Genomic DNA, 24,579 nt, shown 5'->3' on the forward strand with positions numbered 1-24,579 from the left:
CGCGTGTTTGATTCCGGTACCGTAATACCAATTGGTCGTCTCTGCAAACGAATTAATTGGTCATAGTGTGTTTGAGAGGATGGGGAGACATAAAATAATGAAAGTTTGGTAGAGCAAATAAATATAATATGGAAAACAGCAAGATGTTTACCGAAATTAGCAGTCGACCAGTCTCTATTATGTGATGCAAAACATGCGCAGTAAACCACGAGAGCTCACGAAATGAATTGTCTTTTTATAAATACAAAGGAAAGCGCTGCATTTTGTGCAACAATGTTTAGCTCCACATATTATGCAAACGTACTCAAATATTAATTATTTAATAGGTATGATTTTAGGCTATAGTTTTAAACGCTGTGCACGCTAAAAATCTATTCACTCGGCGTATATTATTTCGATTATTAATTTCCACGTCACATGTCGCTATATCGATTTAGTGTCCGAATGCTCGATACATATCATTTCCGTAATAAAGGCTCAACAACTGAAGCAACAATTATAATAATTGCAGCAACAAGCGGCCATCAACTTAAACCTAGGTTTCGTCTGGAATTCTATGAATTCGTATTAATAAAAACAGGCAATGAATCTTTTGTTATGGGCATTGAACACGATAGTTTAGGACGTTCAGTTTGTTCAAGAGGCTGAAAGGTCTATTGAAGAGGGCTTAGCGCATTGTCATTGCGCCCAATGAGGTAACGAGACTAATGCGTGTACAGAACCAAGTTAGGCATATAGAATTCTACTGAATAGGACTAACCAAGCGATACGATTCTCCCATACTGACAACGGTCATGGTGGATCTATGTTTCTTGTTGACTAACTCGCAGAATATTCGTTAAATATCTGTTATTTTCTGAGCTGATTTGAACATTGCTCCCACCGAACCATGAGCAGGCGATACCCTGTGTATTATAGCGATCGTGCGCGATATCGGTCTCCGTCTAGGCGGGAGAAAAAACTGAAAGAGCAGTATATGGCTCAGTATGGTAACGGTAATGGCCATAGCTATCCTCCGCCTTCTGGAGATTTCGTTTTCTCTGCTAGATTTCTTGGATCCAAGGAAATGGGAGCGGTGGAACCAGCACCAGAGACAGTTGGATTGGTAGTTCGTGACATGGTAGAAGGCTACAGATATTCACAGTATAAACCAAGGAGATATCATATCGTAATTAAATCTAGGAAGATTGTTGTTGAAGAATCTGGTAAGAATATTTGCGCTCTAAGCTTGCCATACTTAAGTAATACTTATTGATTAAACCTATATTACTCTATAACATATCTCTTGATGGACCTATGGAAAAACCCATGGGACTATAACATTGTATATATAGCTCTAACAAAATACCTTTACCTTCTCTATTGCTGCACCCATCGTACATTGTATAGGTTATAACAAAGAACTGTCATGGGGACTTAACAAAAGCTTGAGCTCAGTAAAGTTGTAACTTAAACTAGAACTTTAGAAAATTGTAATTAACAAATGATGACTTGAATTCACAAGTTGTTAGGTGAACAATGAAGTTCCATGGTATCAACTTGGTGATAGACATGATAAAGTTTACCGAAACAATTTATGTTTACAGCGTTATAGACAATACTTCCAACCGTCCCCAGTCCTATATTCACCATTTGTATTAAGAGAAACACTTAAAAAAAAAAAACACCTTAAAATAAAAATAAATATCTAAATGAATACAGTTTAAGGGAAATATTTCAATATTTATTGAGTGAAATAGTGAAATAGGGCCTACTTAATATTTATGGGAAATATTATTATGATTGGTGAATACGGCCACAGAGTCCGTAAACAAATTGCGTAAGCCTACATAGGAGCAACAGTATTACGATAAAATATATATTAATATAGTAATCCACCATACAATGTTTACTTTAAAAATGTATATGTTCATGTGCGTGGAGCAATATGTAACACTTGACTATTGATTTGCATCACTTATGTACACGGCCACCGTTTCATTAACAATTAACAAGACAACAATGAACAATAAATTTGCCTTGACAAACACTCATTTTATTTGCTTTAGTTCTATTTAATCTATAGCAGCAATCTGTGTTATATCATTGCATACCACAACTGGATAATTTATATGGGTGTGTGACATTAGCAAAATATATCACGTAAGCCCAATGTCAGATGCACGATCGATCAATATTACTACTATTCATTGTTAGTGCATAGTTAAATAATAATTGTTGTAGTTATTTTATGTAATGTAATTACTTTGTACACAATGAACTTCCTCTTTCATTTTTCTTTCATTGGCTTGTCGAATTGTCTGTCTGTTGGTGACTAACAAGTCCTGTTACATCTCTGTACACTATCAAACTTTATGTGATAAAAACAATGTGATGTGCCCATATATGGACATGATGATTTCATATCACTGCCATATTTGGTCATGTCACCACCATATAGGGCACATCACATTTTTTTCTCAAACTAGTTTGATAGTGTATACAGAGCTTAACACTCAGTCCTTCTAGGCCCTTGGTGCATGATCGACAGCTTTAAAATGGCACGAACGTTTCAGTGGTCAAACTTATCGAACCTCTTTATAATGTCACACTTTGCTTTCTGAATTTGAAGTTTATTATTCATAATTTAAGATTCGTTAAGCCTCTTATTTTCCAATTTATTGAAAATAAACCAACGCAGAGAATATAAAAAGTCATATTTATTTATTAATCATTATTTCTACCGACATCACAAAGGAAAATTATCTTTATCGAAGAACCATTCTACTAGCTAAGTGTATTACAAAATAGGTGGGAAAATATAGTTTGGAATGTTGAGTTTAACTTAGCTTGCGTGACGTCATCAAACACATTGTAAAGAGTTGGTTTCAGGTTTTCGCTAAAGTGTCGAAGAAGTAAATATAGAGATCGTACCATTATCAAGTCTATTGGGTTTTATGTACTCTTTTACACCCCCGCCTTTGCTACTTCAGCAAAAAGTCCTTTCACAATAATTTGTCGGTTAAAACGTGTGTGATTTTTGAACCTAAATTTGTTTTAATCGTCAATAACTAATTATCGAACTCAATTTAATTAGTAAACAGGGTTACATCAGGTGGTTAAAATCAGTACCGAAAGTACGAACCAACTTTATATACCATCGAGTAAACATTCTAGAAATAACGCGCGATTTACCGAATTTTGCCCTTACGTAAATTTATATATAGATAAAAACATCCTATCCGATAAACTTAGGGAACGTACAGGCTTAATCTCTGTTTACAATATCAAAAAAAGTATGGTGTGTCCAAATATGGTAGTGATATAACCAAATATGGTAGTAATATGACATGGTCACATCCCATTTTTGACACATAAAGTTCGATAGTGTAAACAGAGCTTTAGTTATTTATTGCCCGAGTAAGCTGGTTTCATATGTTAACGCCAGTTCTGTGGGTGAACCAACTTACGTGATTAAATAAACCGAGTCTACACGAGTAACTCGGAGGTTTTGGCAAACTTCTGCAAAACTTGTTTTCTAAAGTTTGCCGATGTTTTTCTACACTGGCACACTTTGGAAACTGTTGTTGCCGTACTGGGAATTTGATTATGTATGCAAACTAAAGTTTGCTAGTGTACACTAGACTAGGCCCATAAGTTATCTGGAACTGCTTCCTAGTTAGTAAAATGATCACTGGGCCTACTGTACTTCACCGCAAAACTGGCACATGTGCTCAATTCATGCCGATTAAGTGTTTCTATCTTTTGTACAAGGTACAAGGTTTCACGCGTTATCACCTTTCGCAAGTTATAAACGTGAATCATTGAAATTTAAGCTTTTAAGCATATCCTGAATTTATATAAGCATTCAATCTTGTTGTTATTAAATATAAGTCTCAGACGGTTACCCTCGGTAGAATGATGGAATAAACCGATTGACTTTTGGATTAAACCAACTTAAACAGGTAAATAAACCTAGTCTACACCAGTAACTTGGAGTTTTTGGCAAACTTCTGCAAAACTTTGTTTGGTAGAATAAATCGATTGACTTTTAGTTTACTAAACCAACTTAACTGAATAAATAAACCTAGTCTACACCAGTAACTTGGAGTTTTTGGAAAACATACTGCAAAACTTTGTTTGGTAGAATAAATCGATTGACTTTTAGTTTACTAAACCAACTTAACTGAGTAAATAAACCTAGTCTACACCAGTAACTTGGAGTTTTTGGCAAACTTCTGCAAAACTTGTTTTCTAAAAACTGATCTGCATTAGATACTATTAAATAAGCCTTAATTTATCAAATAAGTCCACTGACTGACGGTTACTCTCAGCAAATGGTAGAATAAACCGATTGACTTCTTCGATAAAATAAAATAAAGATAATTTTTCTTTAGGACCCTCGGTAGAAATAATTGATTAATAAATAATGGCCTATATTCTCTGCGTTGGTGTATTTTCAGGAAATTGGAAAGAAAAGGCTTAACGTAATGTTGCTGTGTCGTTTAATTACTCTTAAATTATGAATAATAAACAACTTTCAGAAAGAATACAATTTCAATTTGAAAGTTTTCTAATTATAAAACAAACAATAGGCCCTACTCTAACGAAACAGGATATTTCCATTATTCACAATTTCGTTGAATTAATCTTTCTAGCGCCATTCGAAAATTGTAATCACCTTGAAAGATTTTGTTTTCGTGAATAGTTTCATTTTCATCCGCTCCCATGTTTAACATATTTAGGATCATTGTCTCTATTGTATTTATAGTAAAGCTTGTTAATATAACACAATACACTATTCTAGTATGTTGTTTATATTTCGGCAATTAGGCCTAATGTTTGACTGTTTTTTTACAAACTTCAGTACTAACTGCCATGCACATTTTTAGCTTGGAATGTTGGGTATGGGATGTAGGAAAATGACAAGGCCACGCACACGTAATGATTATGCTTATTTAAGCTTGAATTCAGACAGGAGATACAATTTAATAACACTTCTTTCAAAAAACCCAGTGGGCGCTGAATGTATTTACTGTGTATTTTGCATGAATAACTTTGGCCAACAAGGCGTGCCAAGTTGAAAAATTGAGTAAGAGGATGGCGGTGCAATGGAGTTACTATGGACAATATCTTATACTTTGGTGTGATTGGCTTAGGCCGGTGATGCCTGTAATCCCGATGATCAAAACTGCTAAGAATAATAAAAGAGACCCAGGCCTATATATGCCTCTTTTACTTGGGTTGGGTTTAATTCAAGTACCTCTTGAATATTGTTTTATGACAATATGGTAGCTAGTGTTTTTATAATTTCCATTTCAGTAAAATAGGCGTTGAAATATGACGCATCTAAAAAATATTGAAATCACTTACGGGTATAATTTCTAAAGAATGAGCAATGTGTGAAGGATGTACGGTAATAAGGCGGTAGTTTTGGACCAATGAGTTCCATATTGCGTAAAAAAGTTATTTAGACAAACATGTGGGCCGTTCCACATAAAAAATACCGGAGTTTGGACAAAGAAGTGAACCGTACCACATCACGTAAAAAGTAGTTTAGGACCAAAATGGGCTGTCCCACATCGCGTAGAAAGTAGTTTAGGACCAACACGTTGTTGCACATGCGAAACTGAGCGTTTCCACTTATGTTCAATTATCTGGACTTAATAATAATCAAGGTTTATTTATTTCTTTCTATTTTATTCTTTATAATTGTTCTTGCAGTTAAAAAATAACACAACCATGAAGTAATAATTATAACTCCATGACACAACCTTCTTGAACTAATAGCATTGTGCATAAAGGACATACCATATATTTTTATACTCTATAGTTCACTATGTCGGTCGGTCGGTCGGTTGGTCTGTCGGTCTGTCTGTCTGTCGGTCCGGTATCACTATGCGTTTTATCGCTTTCTGACCTTATCTTGATATCAGTTTAATCTAGCTAAGTAAATTTTTCACAGTATATTCCTTATGGCCAGGAATCGATGTGGTTATGTTTTTACGGTGCGCAATAAAAAATTACGTGGTCTACGCACGATTTAACGAAATCACGTTTGTAATCATATCTTCACAACCATGAATCACAATTAAATAAAATTTGGTACTCATAAATTTCAGGGCATAAATCATCATATGGCAATATAATTACGTGCGTAGCGCATGTAACGCATGCGTACGCGCGCTTAAAATTTTCAAAATTTATTTTCGATGAAATAAGAGTACGTTTCAGGCAATTTTAAGCGTTTACAAAATTGCCATGAGTGCGCAGATTTTTGCGCGCGCACTGCGCGTTAAATGTTGTTGCGCACTCTTTTTGCCCGATTTCTGTTTTCTTGAATTACTTTTCAACTCTAAATTACGTTATACGAGCACGTCAAAAGTGACAGGCCACGCACGTGTAAATTAAAAAAATATAAATGTTTTTAAACATTTCAACATTTTTAAACATGTTCAGTAATTTCGGTCAGTTGGTAGGTTGGTCGGTCGGTCAGTAAACACTAATGGTAATATCGGACTAGCATGTGATAGGCATGGGTTCGGGGTTATCTGTACCATACTAATTGCATCCTTAGGCAAGATGCTTTACTCTCATTGCCTAATCTGGTAGGCGCTGCACTGCTGGCTGCCGTGGGTCCGTGGAGGGCCTAATCTTAATTTCCTCACTGAGGACAAAATATTAATATACAAAATACAAATACAAAAAAATAATGAGCACGCGACTGCAGCCATCTATATGGCCTTGTTTAAGCTAATAACAATATTCTAACATTTACACCAACGTCTTTTTCCCGTGCAAGTTTCCGATTAATAATATCATTTTTATTTCGTCACAGGTACTGACTATTCAGAATCCATTCCAATTTACGCAATACAATATTGTGCGTCTGATTTCAACTACCCACGAGCGTTCACATTCGTTGCCAGGGCAAGACAGGGCTACCTCTGCCATATATTTTACACGAAAGGTGCAGACGTTGCTGAGGCAATAACCGTGTCATTCGCTCGAGCTTTTAAACGTGCGTATGATGACGTAGAAGAGAGGCGGTCAGTATACCAACCGAGAAGACACAGAGACAGCTCATCCGACGATGACCGCTTCACTAGAAATCGAAGTAGAAAATCAAAGAAACCAAGAGGTGAGTAAGACACGTCCATGCGCGCGCGCGTTGATACGTAGTATTTGCGTATCTAATTACGGTTTCCTAAACACGCGATTAAGCTTGGTTCCCACTAGTAACGCAATGTATAGTGATTTGACCAATCACAATCGATGGATTATTCGAAAAATTGCCTACGTCTTTGCGTTGCGTCTTTAATGGGAACCAAGCTTACGTACTACATTGCTGGTTATATCACATGGGTGGTAATATGCGATTAATTAATCATTACTCTTACCTGATTAAACGTACCGTACTACAATTGTTTTTTTTTACAGAATACCATGAACGTTATGACTATGACACGCAAGCGCCGCAAAACGTCTACTCCCAACGGGAACCACGTCCAATGCTAAATGGTGGCCCTCCACGATCAACTCGCTATTTCATGTACGACGACTACCCAGAAGACGACCGTGCGAGTACAATGGACCCAATATTCAGTCGTCGCCAAGGTCCTACTGGAGAACGACTCCAGAGATACGATTTCGTTGAGGATGAGCCCATGCCGCGCATGATGAATGGGTTCTCAGACGACATGGGTCATCCGCCAAGACGAAGCATGAGATCATCGGCACGGAGGCCTAATTATCCCGTGGACGACATGGAGATGCCACCAAGAAGATCCATGCACGGGGGTCGTCAGTCACAGAGATACAGCGATCCGTTCAGAGAGTATAGTTATTAAACCTAGACGTGCATGCATCGAGAGTTCCAAGGGTCGAGAATAAACAACATCGGCACTAATGACACATCAATCAACACTAATAATACATACGTGTAGCGGTATAGAAATATGAATAACCGATGGCCTAATAAAATATATAGGCCTATATAAATAGCACTGTAGAAAATTAATACAATTATAAATACATTCGGCCAATCCTTAAAATAAAGATATTTATATTTTTGTATTTATTTATGTTACACTATACTCAAACACTTAGCATAGTATTATTGAATTCAATATCTGACTATAATTTCATTAAGTAAGCGTTGCCGCTAAGGTCAATTGATGACTAGTTGAAGAAATTCAACGTCTTAAAACGTAACGACACAAAATCGTTAATTCACACGTAATTATTTTTCCATATTGGGCCTATATGTAGGAACAGTAAAGTTTCAAACTATAAATAAATTAAATCATGATGATGATTTGTAGCATTCTTTCCCATTAAAAATACAATCTATATAAACAAATGCTAAGCCTACATTAATTAATAATACAATTTACAGCTGAGAATATCATAGTTAGGACTCCGAAAGTTACGTTCTACTTACAGTTTCTAGGCCCTAGCATGCATGTGCCCAATGAGCGTTAAGTCAGCAAATTAGACAGCGCCAACCAAGGCGTTTGGTATCTCGTTTGGAATGGTCTTGTTGGTGGGCAAGTGGATAGTCAGTTGGCCTAGCTAGGCCTAGGCTATAATTATTTTAATACTTAACAATTACTCACCACACTCAAATTATGCGATGTCTTTCAGTCCTGCCAGATATCTTGTTATTGTAGTATTTTATTATAATCTTTTTTACGTCGATAGATTGTCATTCAGCCTAGGCCTGTTTGGTCTACCACTAGTTTAGGAATCGTGAAAACTTTCATCCGGGGCTGTTCATTATCTGCTCTCTTCTGATTGGCAGAAACTTTTATCAATAATATAAAGAACCGCTCCAAAAAGCAATACGATAGACCTACATTTACCGAATAAGTGTATTATAGGAATTATTTTACGAAAAATTTCGTAACAGTACTGGTAGGCATATGGAAGTAAGTAAGTTGACGCGCTGTACATCATAAAAGCGTCCACAAAATAATAGACCTACAATGTTTTTTAATACAGTTTGGAATAATTGTTAATCATAAATCGAATAATGAAATTAGAATCATTTAAGCAACCAGAACAAAATATTGCATCTTCAATGATTAAAAACACATTATTCTTATTATTTGTATGTAGGGCCTATGCAGTAACATTTGTTTTTATTTAGAACATATTCTAATTGAGTGTATATTTTTGTGCTACATCTTTGTATTATTGGTATATTATTAATATTATATTCAATTGTATTACCCGTATTTTGTATTAAACCGTCTGGTAAGAGGGAAGATTGATTATTTATCTACTTTCTAAGTGAGCGGACAGCGATTTTTTTTGTACATAAGTCAACCCTTTAAATAATCTCTAAAAAAAATAAGTTGCTCATGGGATTCTAAACAATACATCGACATGTTAAGGCTATAGTCTAATCCACTCGACGACCCAGACGGCTCGGAAATTAGCTTTTCCATTAGCGAATTGTAGGCTCAATTCTTACGTCACACCTTGATGAATATTCATGTTTATTTTGTGACGTTTCATGTACGTTTTATGTACGAAAAGAAATATCGCGAGCAGCCAATAGCCTATTATAAGTATGTTCGCGCGTTCCGCGCACAATTCACCTCTTTCTGAGCTGCCCCAAGAATTGGGTGGTTCTCTCGATGTATGGAAGTTCTCAGCAAAATAATTCTTAGCCTCCTCATGTCATTATCAATATCTGGTAAATTTTGAGAGACCTGCACGAACATCCCACTTCGTTCTTTCTGCCATCAAAGCGGGCATCAAAGCCATAAATTCGGGGTTGATATTCAAAAAAATGAAGTGTTGAAGGTGTTTTCAAGATAATACTTCCATTGCTGTCATGGATTAATTCTTCTGTGTTGTATGTTCGCTAGTCTAGGTTATAGACCGAATTTAGTAAAAAGATAAATATTTGGCACATATATAGCGTATTCAGACAAAAAATAACGAACATAATGCGTGGTTCCCATTAGAGACGCAACGCAAAGACGTAACGCAACGTAAGGGATTTGTCCAATCATAAGCGATGGATTATTCAAACTGTCGCTTTGTCATTGGTCAACTCGCTTGCGTTGCGTCTACGTCCTTGCGTTGCGTCCTAGTGGGAAAGAAGCTAAAGGGACAATAACTATAGGCTAGGGCATGGAGAAATAAGTCTCATGCTGGCATGTAACATTATATTAAATTTATTATGACTGTGAATAACAACATGAATCTCTCAACAATTTTTGGCTATAGTAACATCTGCAGTTTATTGTTAGGCCTACAATGCAACGTAGATGACAACTACTAATTACCATCAATATCAACAGTTGTATTTTCATAGCCCGATAGATTATAATAACCTATTATTACGCACCTTGTTTGAAATCAATCAAGCGTTACAACAACAATGACAATTAGCGTATTGATTAGTCGACGATTTCGTCTGGTGGTATGAAATATGAACAGAACAATAGAACATTTCACACTGCAACTGCTGCTACAATAAATGACAATAAAGGTAAGTTGACATGTTTTAGTAATTTTAGCTTTTAATAATATATATTTAATATGCATATTGTATTCACAGCTTACACATTATATAGTAATTATTCAATATTATATAATATTCTGTAACATTGTGTATGTTCACATGCATCTTGTGTGCTTGTTTGTGGTTTAAATCTGCATATAATTATTATTCAATGATACTCTATTGTATGTTCATCGCATACATGCCTTTGTGTGTTCATTTTCAGTAATTTAATTATTTCAGAAATTGCATAATCTTCTGCGGGAAAATTGTCGATTAACATACGTTATTTACAGCATTTACATAAAACAATAAAACATCAAAATCTGTAACATATATGTTCACATTTGTGTGCTAAGTTTGGTTAATTTACCTAAGACGAAATTGTATCATTTATGTCTTTCTCCAATAGAATTATTCATTGCTATTCATTATTATTTCACAATCAAATTAGGCCTACTGGTTCTTAGACGATGCTCAATATGGAATCTATGGCACATATATCGGGGGTCGGACACTAAATAGGTCACTACCCCGACACCCCCACTCCCGCCTCCTCCATGGTGGGGCTTGAGGCGAAGCGAATTTTGTTCCTCTAATCGGCCGAATAATCGCTTGACGTACGCGCATACAGGGAAGAGGTATGAGCATGGAGGTATTCACGAACGAGTTTACGAATTTTTCAATTTACGAATAACCTTTTGTACTGTGGGGCACGTATTTTGATGAATTTTCAGAGATGAGGGTGAGGTATTGGGTATGTCGGGGATGGGGTACGCAGTCGGTTAAAGCGTGGTTCCCACTAGCGACAAAACACAAGGACGTAACGCAACGCAAGTGAATTGACCAATCACAAGCGATGGCTTATTCGCTTGTGATTGCTAACTGTCTATAACTTCGCTTGTCATTGGTTAAAACGCTTGCGTTGCGTTTACGTCCTTGCGTTACGTTCTAGTGGGAACCAAGCTTAAGGGAGGTTCGCTGTAACGGAGGGTTCGCCCGAACCACAAAACCCCCCTGGCTACGGACCTGATAATCTTTACGGTGTTTATTAGATGCATCCACTTTTGCAATTGGCGGGTAGTACAGATGAAAATAGTGTTCATAACCATAATGATATTTTATAGAAATTTTCAATAGCTATTTTCAATTATCCTATAAGTTATTTTTTATGTTGTTTCATGTATTTTAATACTTTTTATTTTATCTTACAGGATGTGGTTGCTAAAACCAACAATATTGCATATTTAGTTAGTGAACACAATCTTAAACCATGAATATGTTCAGTCGAAGTAAAAGTGTGACCGTAACCCGAGGAGATCCGATCTTTAACGTTCGTTATCTCGGAAAACAACTACCCCCTAAGGATACTTACTCAGAAAACTCTGAAAGTCCGATCGAAATTCTCTGGGACTCTTCAAAAGATCATCTAAAATCTTTACCAAAATGCGACATGGTTTTGAACTGCCAAGGGATTGAAATGCGCCTCGGTGAATCAAAGAACAATGTCAGAGAAATTAAAAGGTTCAAAATGGAAGATATTGCAAGATGTCGAGCCAGCAGAGAACCGCCAAAACTCTTCATCTGGATTTCGTACAATCCTGACGAGGACAACATGGAGTATCATGCAGTCTATTGTAGTTCTAATGACATGGCCAGTGAGATGGCTATCATCATGAATAACTACTTTCATATGGCTTGGCAGAACACTCGCGTTCGTACATCCAGGCACGAACGTTATGAAATATTTCGTAAATCAGTTAAAGAATCCCCTCTGCAGTAGTAGTTCTATCTACTTAGGCCTAAACATCTTTAACATTTCTAAAATACAGTACTTGGTTCGCGCAGGTGGTCCATTAAATTTGGAACTAGCTCAGTGGGTTCCATCAAGCTTACCCACTAAGGACGTATCACAAGCAAGTTGACAAAACGACAAGCGACAGTTCGAATAGCCTACTCAATCCCTGATAAAGCTTGGTTCCCACTAGCACGCAACGTAAAGACGTAAACCGCAACGCAAGAGGATTGGCCAATCGAAAGCCAGGCTTATTCCAACTGTTGCTTACGTCGTCCCTGCGTTGCATCCTAGTAAAGCGTGGTTCCCAGTAGCGACGCAACACAAGGACGTAACGCAACGCAAGTGAATTGACCAATCACAAGCGATGGCTTATTCGCTTGTGATTGCTAATAACTTCGCTTGTCATTGGTTAAAACGTTGCGTTTACGTCCTTGCGTTACGTTCTAGTGGGAACCAAGCTTAACTGTCTATAACTTCGCTTGTCATTGGTTAAAACGCTTGCGTTGCGTTTACGTCCTTGCGTTACGTTCTAGTGGGAACCAAGCTTAAGAACCAATATTTAGTCAAATCAAATCGTTGCGCTTACGTCTTGTGTTGCGTCTCTAGTGGGAACCAAGCTTAATGTAAAGTTAATTTCTGTTTAGGTTTAGGTTTTATTAAAATTAATGTGACAGTAGCCTATGGGTTGATGGAGATTCACAAAGAAATACCTGTCTCGTCGGGTTGATCTATAAAGGATATACAGGGTTTAATCTAATATTTCTCCGCCGAGCCATTTGATTATTTTATGTCTTTTAGGAAATGTGGCCAAGGATTACCAATAGTAAATTAATCACTGTCTTATCAGATAGGCGGTAATCCCCTTGATGATACAGGGGCTATTTTGTGAACCAGTTCACCGGAGTAACCCCCTGATTCAATTCCCTTTGAAGGTTTGTAATGGCTGAAGGGTAAATTGTTTATAAAACAAAAAACACACTTAAATTAATAATATTAATAAGTACGTTTATGCGAACAAGAGTATTAAATATTATTACACTGGTGGTTGAAATTAAATATATGGGTGTCTTTTTCAATCACTCTGGTGTGTGTGTAAATTAACTTGGTCAAATTACTTGCGCTTACGCAATACCACAGTGAAATGGGTAGCGTGATATATACAGTAATATATATAAGTTGTGACACGGGTAGTGTGATAGGCCTATACTGTATAATAATTGTTTAATGGTTCGATACACACTTTGCACAAACTGGAAGCCTTAGTTTTGGAATGTACATAAATTCAACTTTCCTTTACGCACACTATCAATCCAAATAGCCCGTGGCATGTCGACAACAAAACGTTAATAGGAATCCATCTACCAGAACGTACCTTTCATTCGCTGGATTAAAGTACTTTTAATTTTGTACACAAAACGTGCGACAATATCGGAAATGGTTGCGGTGTTATATATTACCGTTTATCTTTTTTATTGTAATACATTGTGACAGTAATTTAAGTAGAAAACATCACAAAAAAACGTCAAAAACATGCTCTATTTGGGTTCTATCGACAATACGTTCTGAATTAAATATATGCTTTTGTCGTTTACAAAATATGATACTATGGCTTTTACTAGTCTTTATAAAAGATCTAGGTTAATTTATCCAGTCAATTTCATGCAGGGCTTGTTTATGGCATTTATTAACATACCATAATACAATACAATACTCAATAACAATTCTTTATAAAATGTACATATTTGGTTTGTTTTCTTGTTTTTTATTTCATTTTCATAAAATATACTTTGAAAAAGCTTTACTATATTGAAACATCGAAATGTTATGCATTTAATGGTTGCGTCAGAGGGAGAGCACCTGACTATAACTTCACATACATCTTAACTTGTGTATTATAAGTGACAAATGAATGATATCTCAACACAAAATGGTGACATTACACCACAGAAATTAGTGATAAGTCATCCTAATTAAAAGCGCCTTGCACACCTTTGGTGGCGAAGTGCACTCTAGAAATCTGAATTATAATTACAGTATTATTATTATAAATAATGTCATTTATTAACCCCAAATATGTCACATGAACATAAAATTTATGATATTAACTAAAGAATATGATAATAATAATTTCAATAGCACATGTCATAAAACATTTGACAATAAAATGACATGACATGTGACAATAAAGGGCATTAATGATGCAAGTATCTATAACAGCGTGAGAGTAAGAGTCCTAGAGATATCATACATTGATAATAATTAATGTTACAAATAAAATCAATACGATTTAATGTGTCTATATTATTGCAAACTAGTTATACTATTTCTAAAAGTTTAAGCATTCATCACCGTTGCCGTTTTACGGTTTTTAAAAGTCCATTGTCTTCTTGATATTGTTGGATCAACTCCGCTTGAACTGCCGGACGACATGGCTGGTACAGAAGGTACTCCATTGAATATTCACCTTTGCCCTGGGTCAACGACCTCAGCTCTGACGCATACCCAAACATATCGTTCAAAGGAACCTAAATTAAAATATGCAAAACAAATTTGGAGAAATTAAACAAGATCCATGTCAAGATGCATACAACAATTTATGGTTGTAATGTGGCATTCACCTGTGAGGAATGTTCCATTTATACAAGGGGTGTAAATATTAGTTCTGGTGATTGGCATGTATCGTTTTATCCAGGTAAGTAACCACAATAAAACTAATATCTTTGTAGTATTAAACTGTATTTCGTCCAAGCTATATAATAACAATGTAAAACTTATATACAGTACCAACAGTGCTATAAAGAGTAATCAAGGTAAATTGCTGTCAGGAACAGTTCATTTAACTTTGAGGGGTGTTCTTTACATGGGCAGGGAATTATTAATGAGATATGGGTATATATCATGTCATCCAGGGCTACATTAAGTACCAAAAATACAAACTCACATTGCACTCTAGTGTGAAGTAGCCTTCTCCACCCTCAGTTCCTGTAATCACACCTTGTCTCTTGTTGATACTTGCAATGACCGGGCCTTGGAACTCATCAGGTGCATTCACTTCAACTGCCATGATAGGCTCCAACAGGTGACACTGGGCTTTGTTCATGGCTTCAAAAGAATACATAAAAGCTGTAAGTACTGAACAATGCTATTGGAAAGTTTTAATACAACACCGGAACCTAAATCCTTAAAATGTTTTACAACAATAAAAAGAGATTCAAAGGGCCGGGTTATTATATACGTTTCAAATGACTGGGTTGATTTAACAACTTACCTTGTTTGAGAGCTCCAATAGCTGCTAACCTGAAAGCCAATTCACTAGAGTCTACTATGTGATGTTGACCATCTATGACACGAACTCTGACCCCAGTGATCTTTTGACCAATCAGGATACCATTCTCCATAGCCTCTTTAAAACCCTACAACATAGAGATAGAAAAGAAAGTATTAAATTCAGCTATTTATTTTCTATTTTTAATATATCATAAGATTACAAAATATCAAATCAAAATCAAATCTTTATTTGTTCCATATATAAAAATGTGTACATGCAAAATTGTTATCCTCGACAGAAATATAGAAAAACAAACAAAACATTCACAATTAGATCATACATTTGATAAAATTACAATTAAAAAAAAAATTAATCAAAACATACATTAATTCCATGTAAAAGTAGTTCTATGTTTTATTTAGGTTGAAATTATCTTCCGATTTAATATACTTAAAAAATATAAATTTTGACTACATATTGACTGTGCGCTATTTAATGGCATAATTGCCAAGAATTTAGACTGGTAATCCTTTAGATCAGAAAAAGGAGTAATTTTGTGAACAGGACAAACCTCATATGTACAACACATACATTGTCATGATTCACTACTTTGGTTTTTTAAATAACATTATAATTGTATAATTTAACAAACCTTCTCAATGCCTGGCATATACTGTTTTGGTACATTTGTTCCGACTGTCTCATCTGAAAACTCAATTTTAGTGTAGGAATCTGCTGGTAAAGGCTAAACAATAAAAAGAAAATACAGAAATATAGATACTAATGTAATATAAGCATCTTGTAAAGCTCTGTCTACGCTATCAAGCTAGTTTGACAAAACAAGTGGGATGTGCCCAAACATGGTATTGGTATGCCCAAATATGGTAGTGACATGACATCATCATGTCCATATATGGGCACATCACATTATTTTGTCACATCAAGTTTGATAGTGTAGACAAGGCTTTAATAGTAATTTTCATTGCTTTTGGATATTCTGAAGAAAGATGAATTATTTACAGGGCACAGCATTAGTATGATCAATACAGCCTAGTAGAACACATTCTCTTTAACAATAATTACCTCAATGACTCCTATGACCTTGCCAAATTGACCTGACCCTCCACTCTGCTTTTTATGAAGATAGTCAAATCTGTAAAATAAACATTTTAAACATAATAAATTAACAATCTGTATCAGACATAGAATAAACAATAGGTCACTTACTAGACTATAGGTCACTTGATGGACCATACGTCACCTAATGGACCATAAACCACCAGCTACACCATAGACAACTTGCTGGACCATAGGTCCCCTGCTGGACCATAGACCGCCTGCTAGACCATAGGTCACCTGATGGGACTATTGGTCAGCTATAGACCATATGTCATCTGAGGGACTATTGGTCACCTATAGACCATAGGTCACCTGAGGGACTATTGGTCACCTACTGGACCATAAGTCACCTGAGGGACTATTGGTCACCTACTGGACCATATGTCATCTGAGGGACTATTGGTCAGCTATAGACCATAGGTCACCTGATGGACTATTGGTAACCTATTGGACCATAGGTCATCTGAGGGACTATTGGTCACCTATAGACCATAGGTCACCTGAGGGACTATTGGTAACCTATTGGACCATAGGTCATCTGAGGGACTATTGGTAACCTATTGGACCATATGTCATCTGAGGGACTATTGGTCAGCTACTGGAGCATACTGTAGGTCACCTACTGGACCAAAGGTCACCTGCTGCACCAAAGGTCACCTGCCACACCTATACTGGACAGAGACTTTTTAAAACTGTTGAATACCATACTTACTCAACCGGTTCAGTGATTGACTCTCTGAATGCCACTTTTGGTTTTCCTGTGATAACAGGGCAATTATACTCATTGTTCATTCTCTGCGCATACACTTCAAGGTGCAGCTCACCCATACCTGAGATGATAGTCTAAATATAAACAAAACCACACAAACATCATCTTTAATAGATGTTTCTCTTGTGAAAATTTCTTGATAATATTAGCAAAAGAGGCTTGTTATCTGTAGGTCATGGGTTCAAGCTATTCCAAGAAATACATTTTTCTTGTTCTCAATCTACTGTGTATACAGTAAAATGATGCCCAACCAATTAACTTAGCTCCCTGATTCAAAGCTACACCACATATTATCAATAGCAATAAACTCGTGTACAATCATAATAAGAAATTCCGATACATACATACCTCTTTGCTCTCATTGTCAAAAAAGACGGTGAACGTAGGATCTTCCCGCGTAAATCTGTTGATCCCTTTAGAAAAGTTGTCAAGATCTGACGTTTTAACGGGCTTGATAGCCAAAGAGATAACTGGATCAGGCACATGCATCGATTCCTACAATAAGAAATTTGTAAACAACATTTTTGAAAGAACATTATTCTTAAACAATAATTTACCAAATCTTGCTCATCAAATACAGTATCTTAATTGATATTAAAATTGAGGTCAGAGGTCAAAGTTGAGTAAAAGTATAAGACAAACCTGACTGTGTTTACATTCCCTCATCCTTTGGATGGGACATTAAGCTGTTATTCCAATATACAAATTAACATATGTACAATGACTATGATATAACCTATATTTTACCATTGATAATTCCATCTTGGGTTTGTTGACAAAAGTATCGCCGCTTGCACAATCAACACCAAATAAGGCAAAAATGTCACCAGCATAAACCTCACTGATATCCTAAAAGATAAATTTCAATATTAAGTGACCTATATCAAAAAGAAAAACAAAATTCTTTCCACAACCAGAGGCCTTTGGCATCTGCGTTACACCACTGTCCACAACTAGGTTCCTTAGGCCACTGTGTTATGCCACTGTCTATAACACACGGTATGTACCTGCATTTTGTCTGCATGCATTTTGACTAAGCGGGAAATTTTAGTTCTCTTCTTTGTTCTGGTATTGTAGATATATTGACCTTTTGTAAGACCACCTTGATAACATCTCATGTATGTTAACTGTCCAAATCGACCAGCCTAGAAAGAGATATATAAAGTATTTGAAAACAGTTCAATGATACCGAAAGTGGACTTAACTGCATTTAACTATACTGTGAAACTTAGTAAGTTTGAGTCGTTACCTCCAACTTGAATGCCAGACTAACAAAATCATTCTCCAAAGTTCTTTCCGGTGATAACTGAAACTTCTTTTCATCCCTACAGAGGTGAATATAAATTGTCAAGAATGACTAGGAATTACATCTTGAAATAATAAACATGGTTTCAAAGTTTCTAATTATAACAGCGCATCATCATAGATTAACATAAGAAAGTAGTATCTAGAAACCACAAAGGACAGATGTTAGTACTCACACGTCAAGTGCATAGTTCTCCACTTCAGCTGGCGTTGGTAAATACTCTGCAACTGCATCAAGTAAAGTTTGGACTCCTTTGTTCTTCAGAGCTGTTCCCATTAATACGGGCGTAAATTGTCTTTTTACCGTACATCTCCTTATTGCTTCCTATGTAAAACAATGAAATAAAAAATACAAAATAATAAATTGCAACTACTACTATAATAGCAATGTAATATACAGTAAAACGCCTCCTTTGAGACGAACAAGTGAAAATATATTATCTTTTAAAGCTCAGGTACAGGCATGAATTTTAAATATAATATTTGGTTAATTGTACATAAATCTAATAATTGTAACAGAAATCAAGATGACAAAACATTAATTTCCCTTAATATGGTCAAATACAAAATTTGGCAAAATTCTTCCATAAAAACCAGGAAGACTTTTTTTCAGTAGTTAGGTAGTTAACCTAATGTAATAACATGTCTGGTGACTCCCTAGACGGTGAAAAAGATGGTGGATATACGGTGGATAATTTTTGCTATAGCATGAAAATAAAAATCTGAAGTTGAATAAAAATATCAGAAATGTAATATTCAAGTTATATTACCTATATTCAGTCATCTGATAACTTTTTTTTTACCACACCGTTTATTTTTCATAGCTTTTTAAAATGCCTCTCTATTTACAAAATTTGTGTATAAAGAATAGAGATTTTACTGTGTAATTTGAACTATCCCCCACTGATAAGAAAGTGCTTAATTTGAACAAGCTCGTGTAACACAAATAAAATCCCAAAAAATTATGAAACATACGGGAAACTATAGATCGATAATTTTTGGAATGTATGATCAATAGAAATTTTTTGCCCGCACCTGGCCTTTAAAGCTCTGTCTACACTATCAAACTAGTTTGACAAAAAATGTGATGTGCCCAAATATGATAGTGATATTTCAAAATATGGTAGTGATATGACATCATCATTTCCATATATGGGCAAATCACATAAAGTTCAATATTGTAGTCACAGCTTAAGATATACCTTTATTTGTTGGTCACTTGGTTCAACTTCTGACAGAAACATTTCTCCTAATTGATCATCAACATTTGATAAAGCCTCTGCAAAAAAATAAAATATGCAGATACAGAATCCTCATATTGACATAAATTGAGGAAATCAAAATAAAATAGGTGATTGTGATTCTTGAGCTCAGTCTACCATCAAACTTTATGTGACAAAAACATATGATGTGCCCATATATGGACATGATGATGTCATATCACTACCGTATTTGGTCATATCACCACCATATTTAGGTACATCACACTTTTTTTGTCAAGCTAGTTTGATAGTGTAGACAGAGCTTTCTATATTTCTATGAAAACAACTATACAAGTATTTCTTACCTATAAGAGATTGCCTTTTTTCCTCAACTTCTTCTAATAATTCTGTTGGTACTTCACCAAATGTTACAGTTTGCCTATATTTAAATAATTGCAAACAAATTCAAGTAAAAGAAAAGAACAACTTCCTAAACTTTAAACGCATCTCTACATCATCTATTTACTATCAAACTTTATGTAACAAAAAATGTGCCCATATATGGACATGATGTCATATCACAACCATATTTGAGCACATCACCTTTTTTTTTGTCAAACTAGTTTGATAGTGTTGACATAGGTTTACAATAAAAAAAAATGCAAAGACTCTTACCCAAATTCATCTGTGTAATATATAGCTTTTCTGTCTATGATGTCAACAACACCCTGTGCATTGCTCTCTAGTCCAATGGGAATTTGTATAAAAGCTGCGTTGTGGTTCAATTTGGCTTTCAATTGTGATAACACTCGTGATGGATTTGAATTTAGCCTAAAATAATATTATACAATATGACATTCATTATTTTCATATTTGCTTAGATTCAGTTCCCAACCTTAGGGCTGTGTTCACATTAAACCTGTATTCTGGTCTGGTGGCTGGATAAAAAAAAATTGGTAAAGTGTTAATGAATAAAAGCATTCACAATACCTCATACTGTATCCCATACAAGTGTGACCGAAAAACGTAACACAGAGAATACTTGGTCACCTGACCTAATCCGGGTTCAGTGTGAATGTGGCCTAAACTTTTCTGCTCAAACCTTGTTTAAATAATGAATGTTTCATGAAGTGAAGTTTTAATTGAAGGGAGATCTAAACTATGATACTACATATATATCAAAGAACTTATAACACAAGAATCTCCTGTTCGTCCGAAGTTTGAAGTCTGTGTTTTGAATGCAAATTGAAGAACAGGAGATTCTTGTGTTATAAGTTCTTTGATATATATGTACCTGTCTAATTTATTGATAAATGCTAAACATGGAACTCTGTAACGTTTCATTTGTCGATTAACGGTTAATGTTTGACTCTGGACACCTCCGACAGCACACAGCACAAGAACAGCGCCATCAAGCACACGCAGTGCACGTTCAACCTCCACAGTAAAGTCAACATGCCCTAAAATGAACCATTAAAAATCAACATTTATATATTTTGTGGGCAGAATTATATTAATAATCATTATATTATACAATATATTATGAATAAATTATAAAGCTCTGTCTACACTATCAAACTTTGTAAAAAAAAATGTGATGTGCCCATATATGGACACGATGATGTCATATCAATACCATATTTGGGCACAACACACTTTTTTTGATAGTGTAGACAGAGCTTATGAAACAACAGAGGCAAATCCTGTAAAGTTTTCCAATTGAAACTTCTGTTGGGAAACCCATATATATAATATTATTGTATTTAGTGTATATTAACCATGAACAGGCCATACTGGCTATAATTTTGAAATATAGCTCTAGGCAAGTGTCAACCTCAAAATATATACTATACTACAATCAGCCAATACACATAGTACTATACTGTATACTATAGTACAGCACTACTACTATAATTGATATAATCTACTGTAGTGCGCATCTCAACACAATCAATACACACATACATCACTGTAACCACTTGTTAAGCATTGTATGTTCAATTTACATAATTTCATTTCACACTCCAGTGTGTCTATTGTATTTCTTCATTTACCTGGGGTGTCAATAATGTTAATATTGCTACCCTTCCATTCAGTATACGTGGCTGCTGATTGGATGGTGATACCTCTTTGTCGTTCCAGCTCCATTGAATCCATTGTAGCACCGACATTGTCCTTTCCTCGAACCTAAAATGATAAGGGATCATATTCAAACTTATTCTACTGTAGTTACTGCAGTAACTAAATTTTTTACTGTAATAATAAACATAAGAGTTTAGTTTGATTTTATGAGTCAGTCATTATAAAGTATTAAACAGTGTGTTTGGTTAATCTATAAATAATTGCAGAAACAGGTTAAAAGGTAAACAAAATGTAGAATAATTTTGACATGGTCCCTAAAGCCCTGTCTACACTATCAAACTAGTTTGTCAAAAAAAGGGTTGTGGTGTTCCCAAATATGGTAATGATATACCTAAATATGGTAGTGATATGACATATTACATTTTTTTGTCACATAAAGTTTGATAGCTGGGGTAGCACTAACATTTCATTTTGTTTTAGCCATTTGGCGAAAGTCAAAATATTTTTTTTAGTCAAATCAGTTTATTTATAGCCAAAATTGGCTAAAGTCAAAATTGTCATCGAAGATACTATAATGTTTTTGTTTAATCTGAAAAGTACACCCCTATCGAAAAATAGACAATCCCGGTAATTAGCCGACCGTCGGCTACGTAGTAGTCGCTTGTGCAGCGCACAACATGTGATAGTTTGGGTAGACTTCATCATCCATGTGTCGTGTAACGTCTGTCTCTCTGTGCAGTCTACCTCTGCTATCTCCATCTTTTTGAAATAACAAAGAGACGCCTGGTACAACGAAACAAGTTGATGAAAAATGGAGCTTGAAGTAAACAATGTGATAACGAACAAAATAAATGCTTGGTGATCGACAAATGGACCTTTTAGTTGGACTTTATGCTTTCGCCAAAATGATTATTTAATTATCTATTTTATCATGTCATCGCCAAAATGGCTAAAGTAGCCGTTTTATTTTTCGCCAATCTGGAAACGTTTTCGCCCATGGCGACTTGGCGATCGGCCAGTGCGAGCCCAGGATAGTGTAGACAGAGCTTAAAATCTGGGATTACCAACCATCTTCTAATCATAACTATCAACTTCTTTTTTAGTAGTTTGTGCTTTTTCAATTTTCACATACCTCATGCATTTGTTTAATTCTGCCAGTGTAAAATAAAATTCTTTCCGTCAGTGTCGTCTTCCCGGAATCAATATGCGCCGATATCCCAATGTTTCTAATTTTTGATAACTCATCCTAAAATAAAAACATACATTTACATCAAACATTTATGTTTATTTTTCTGTTTTATTCCTTTTATTAATTTTCATTCATTCATTCATTATCCAAAGTCTTGGAGGACCTGTCTAATATAGTTGCTGTGATCACTTAACCTGATGTTTTTTATGATCTACTACACTTTTAAAGACTTTCGTGTGTATGTTGTCGGACTCACTCACCTCATGAGAACTGTACCCATTTCTGCTACTGGTAGCAAAATGGCAGCTTGTCAATTTTACAAACTGAAAAAGATTGACAATTATTGTGACAATATTCTATTTAAAATGAATGCAGTTCATAAAAGATAAAAAAGTGTACATAATTTCGTAGGCCTAGTAGTTATTATTTAATAGCCTAAATAATACTAATTAATTAATGTAGGCATAGACCGAAATTTTCAGGTAAATAAGTTAGTTTTTGATCCAGTTTTTGGTCAAAGTAAATAACTATTATGTGACATTAAAATAGCATATTCATCAAAAAATTATAATTTTTTTTTAGGGAATTTTATTAATTAATAATAAATAATAATATATAAATATTTTTCTTTTTTATCTATTAATATTAAGGATACGACAGTATTTACTATATATTAGGCTAGGTAAAGTTCCACCTCACCAAAGTGAAGGAATACGCAGGACCTATGAAACTCAAGGCCAGAATCTAGCTAGGCCTAGGCCTAACAAAATTGTGCTCGAGTGACGAACATGAGTGCTCTTTCTTCGGTGAGTCTGTGACTTGTGTTGCGTTTTTGCGTTTATACAGGGAGGCTTACTTACTTGCCTAGGACGAGTGTCACAAATGGACTTTAAATACGACCATTTCGTGTTTGAAGTATAACCTCGAAATTGGATAAATTTTAACATGGTGTTGGCATCAAACAGGCCCAAATATATTATTTGAAATTATCTAATAATTAAAAATATAATTCGACACGACCTCCATGCTCTTTTTTTCAAATAATATGATATGCATGAATGCACAGACTTTTGACATGCGGTCATGAGAGAAAAACGTTGCAGATCTTGATTGGACATCGTCAATAATGCGTTTTTGGAAGATTAAACGCGTTTCAATAAGATTATTTGAATTCACCTAGTTATAATTTAGATTATATACTAGCTTGTTAGGCCAAAACTATTAATAAATAATGTATTTTAAAGGTTTGACATTGAAAAAAAATGTACCAAAACGTACAGCGTTAACCATTTTATTTAAAACGCGTTAAAATCCAACACGAACCTTTCTGCGCCCATGTGTGTCCCACA

General features: G+C 35.2%; 2 protein-coding genes and 1 long non-coding RNA gene across 3 annotated transcripts; 2 read left to right on the top strand and 1 right to left on the bottom strand.

Moving 5' to 3' along the window:
* The first annotated feature begins 476 nt into the window (after positions 1 to 476).
* On the top strand, positions 477 to 9,267 carry LOC140049382 (uncharacterized). Its single transcript, XM_072094257.1, has 3 exons — positions 477 to 1,205; positions 6,818 to 7,120; positions 7,420 to 9,267. The coding sequence occupies exons 1-3, from the start codon at positions 890 to 892 to the stop codon at positions 7,827 to 7,829; spliced, it is 1,029 nt and encodes a 342-aa protein (XP_071950358.1). The 5' UTR covers positions 477 to 889; the 3' UTR covers positions 7,830 to 9,267.
* A 1,153-nt stretch (positions 9,268 to 10,420) lies between these two features.
* Positions 10,421 to 13,372, top strand: LOC140048765 (uncharacterized). Its single transcript, XR_011845141.1, has 2 exons — positions 10,421 to 10,486; positions 11,713 to 13,372. It is a non-coding gene; the product is annotated as an uncharacterized lncRNA (long non-coding RNA).
* Positions 13,373 to 13,845: 473 nt separating this feature from the next.
* Positions 13,846 to 24,277, bottom strand: LOC140048764 (elongation factor G, mitochondrial-like). The gene is made up of 19 exons (XM_072093545.1): positions 24,091 to 24,277; positions 23,491 to 23,553; positions 23,174 to 23,287; positions 22,014 to 22,146; positions 21,254 to 21,419; positions 20,635 to 20,790; positions 20,325 to 20,398; positions 19,960 to 20,036; positions 18,934 to 19,082; positions 18,702 to 18,777; positions 18,460 to 18,597; positions 18,200 to 18,301; positions 17,801 to 17,947; positions 17,396 to 17,526; positions 16,648 to 16,717; positions 16,217 to 16,309; positions 15,565 to 15,709; positions 15,238 to 15,398; positions 13,846 to 14,821 (listed from the first exon to the last, which is right to left on the bottom strand). The coding sequence occupies exons 1-19, from the start codon at positions 24,175 to 24,177 to the stop codon at positions 14,642 to 14,644; spliced, it is 2,262 nt and encodes a 753-aa protein (XP_071949646.1). The 5' UTR covers positions 24,178 to 24,277; the 3' UTR covers positions 13,846 to 14,641.
* Positions 24,278 to 24,579: the final 302 nt, after the last annotated feature.

The sequence above is a fragment of the Antedon mediterranea genome, chromosome 5 (assembly GCF_964355755.1).
Source record: "Antedon mediterranea chromosome 5, ecAntMedi1.1, whole genome shotgun sequence".
Taxonomy (NCBI): Eukaryota; Metazoa; Echinodermata; class Crinoidea; order Comatulida; family Antedonidae; genus Antedon; species Antedon mediterranea.

Bases quoted from the DNA above. Each gene is read 5' to 3' on its own strand.
- LOC140048764 (XM_072093545.1), bottom strand. From the start codon at position 24,177: ATGTTAAAATTTATCCAATTTCGAGGTTATACTTCAAACACGAAATGG. The intron at 22,147-23,173 runs GTATGTGAAAAT...TTATCATTTTAG, and splicing joins GAATTAAACAAATGCATGAG to GTTCGAGGAAAGGACAATGT. The intron at 15,710-16,216 runs GTTTGTTAAATT...TCTATGTTGTAG, and splicing joins ATATGCCAGGCATTGAGAAG to GGTTTTAAAGAGGCTATGGA.
- LOC140049382 (XM_072094257.1), top strand. From the start codon at position 890: ATGAGCAGGCGATACCCTGTGTATTATAGCGATCGTGCGCGATATCGG. The intron at 1,206-6,817 runs GTAAGAATATTT...ATTTCGTCACAG, and splicing joins GATTGTTGTTGAAGAATCTG to GTACTGACTATTCAGAATCC. The intron at 7,121-7,419 runs GTGAGTAAGACA...TTTTTTTTACAG, and splicing joins AAAATCAAAGAAACCAAGAG to AATACCATGAACGTTATGAC.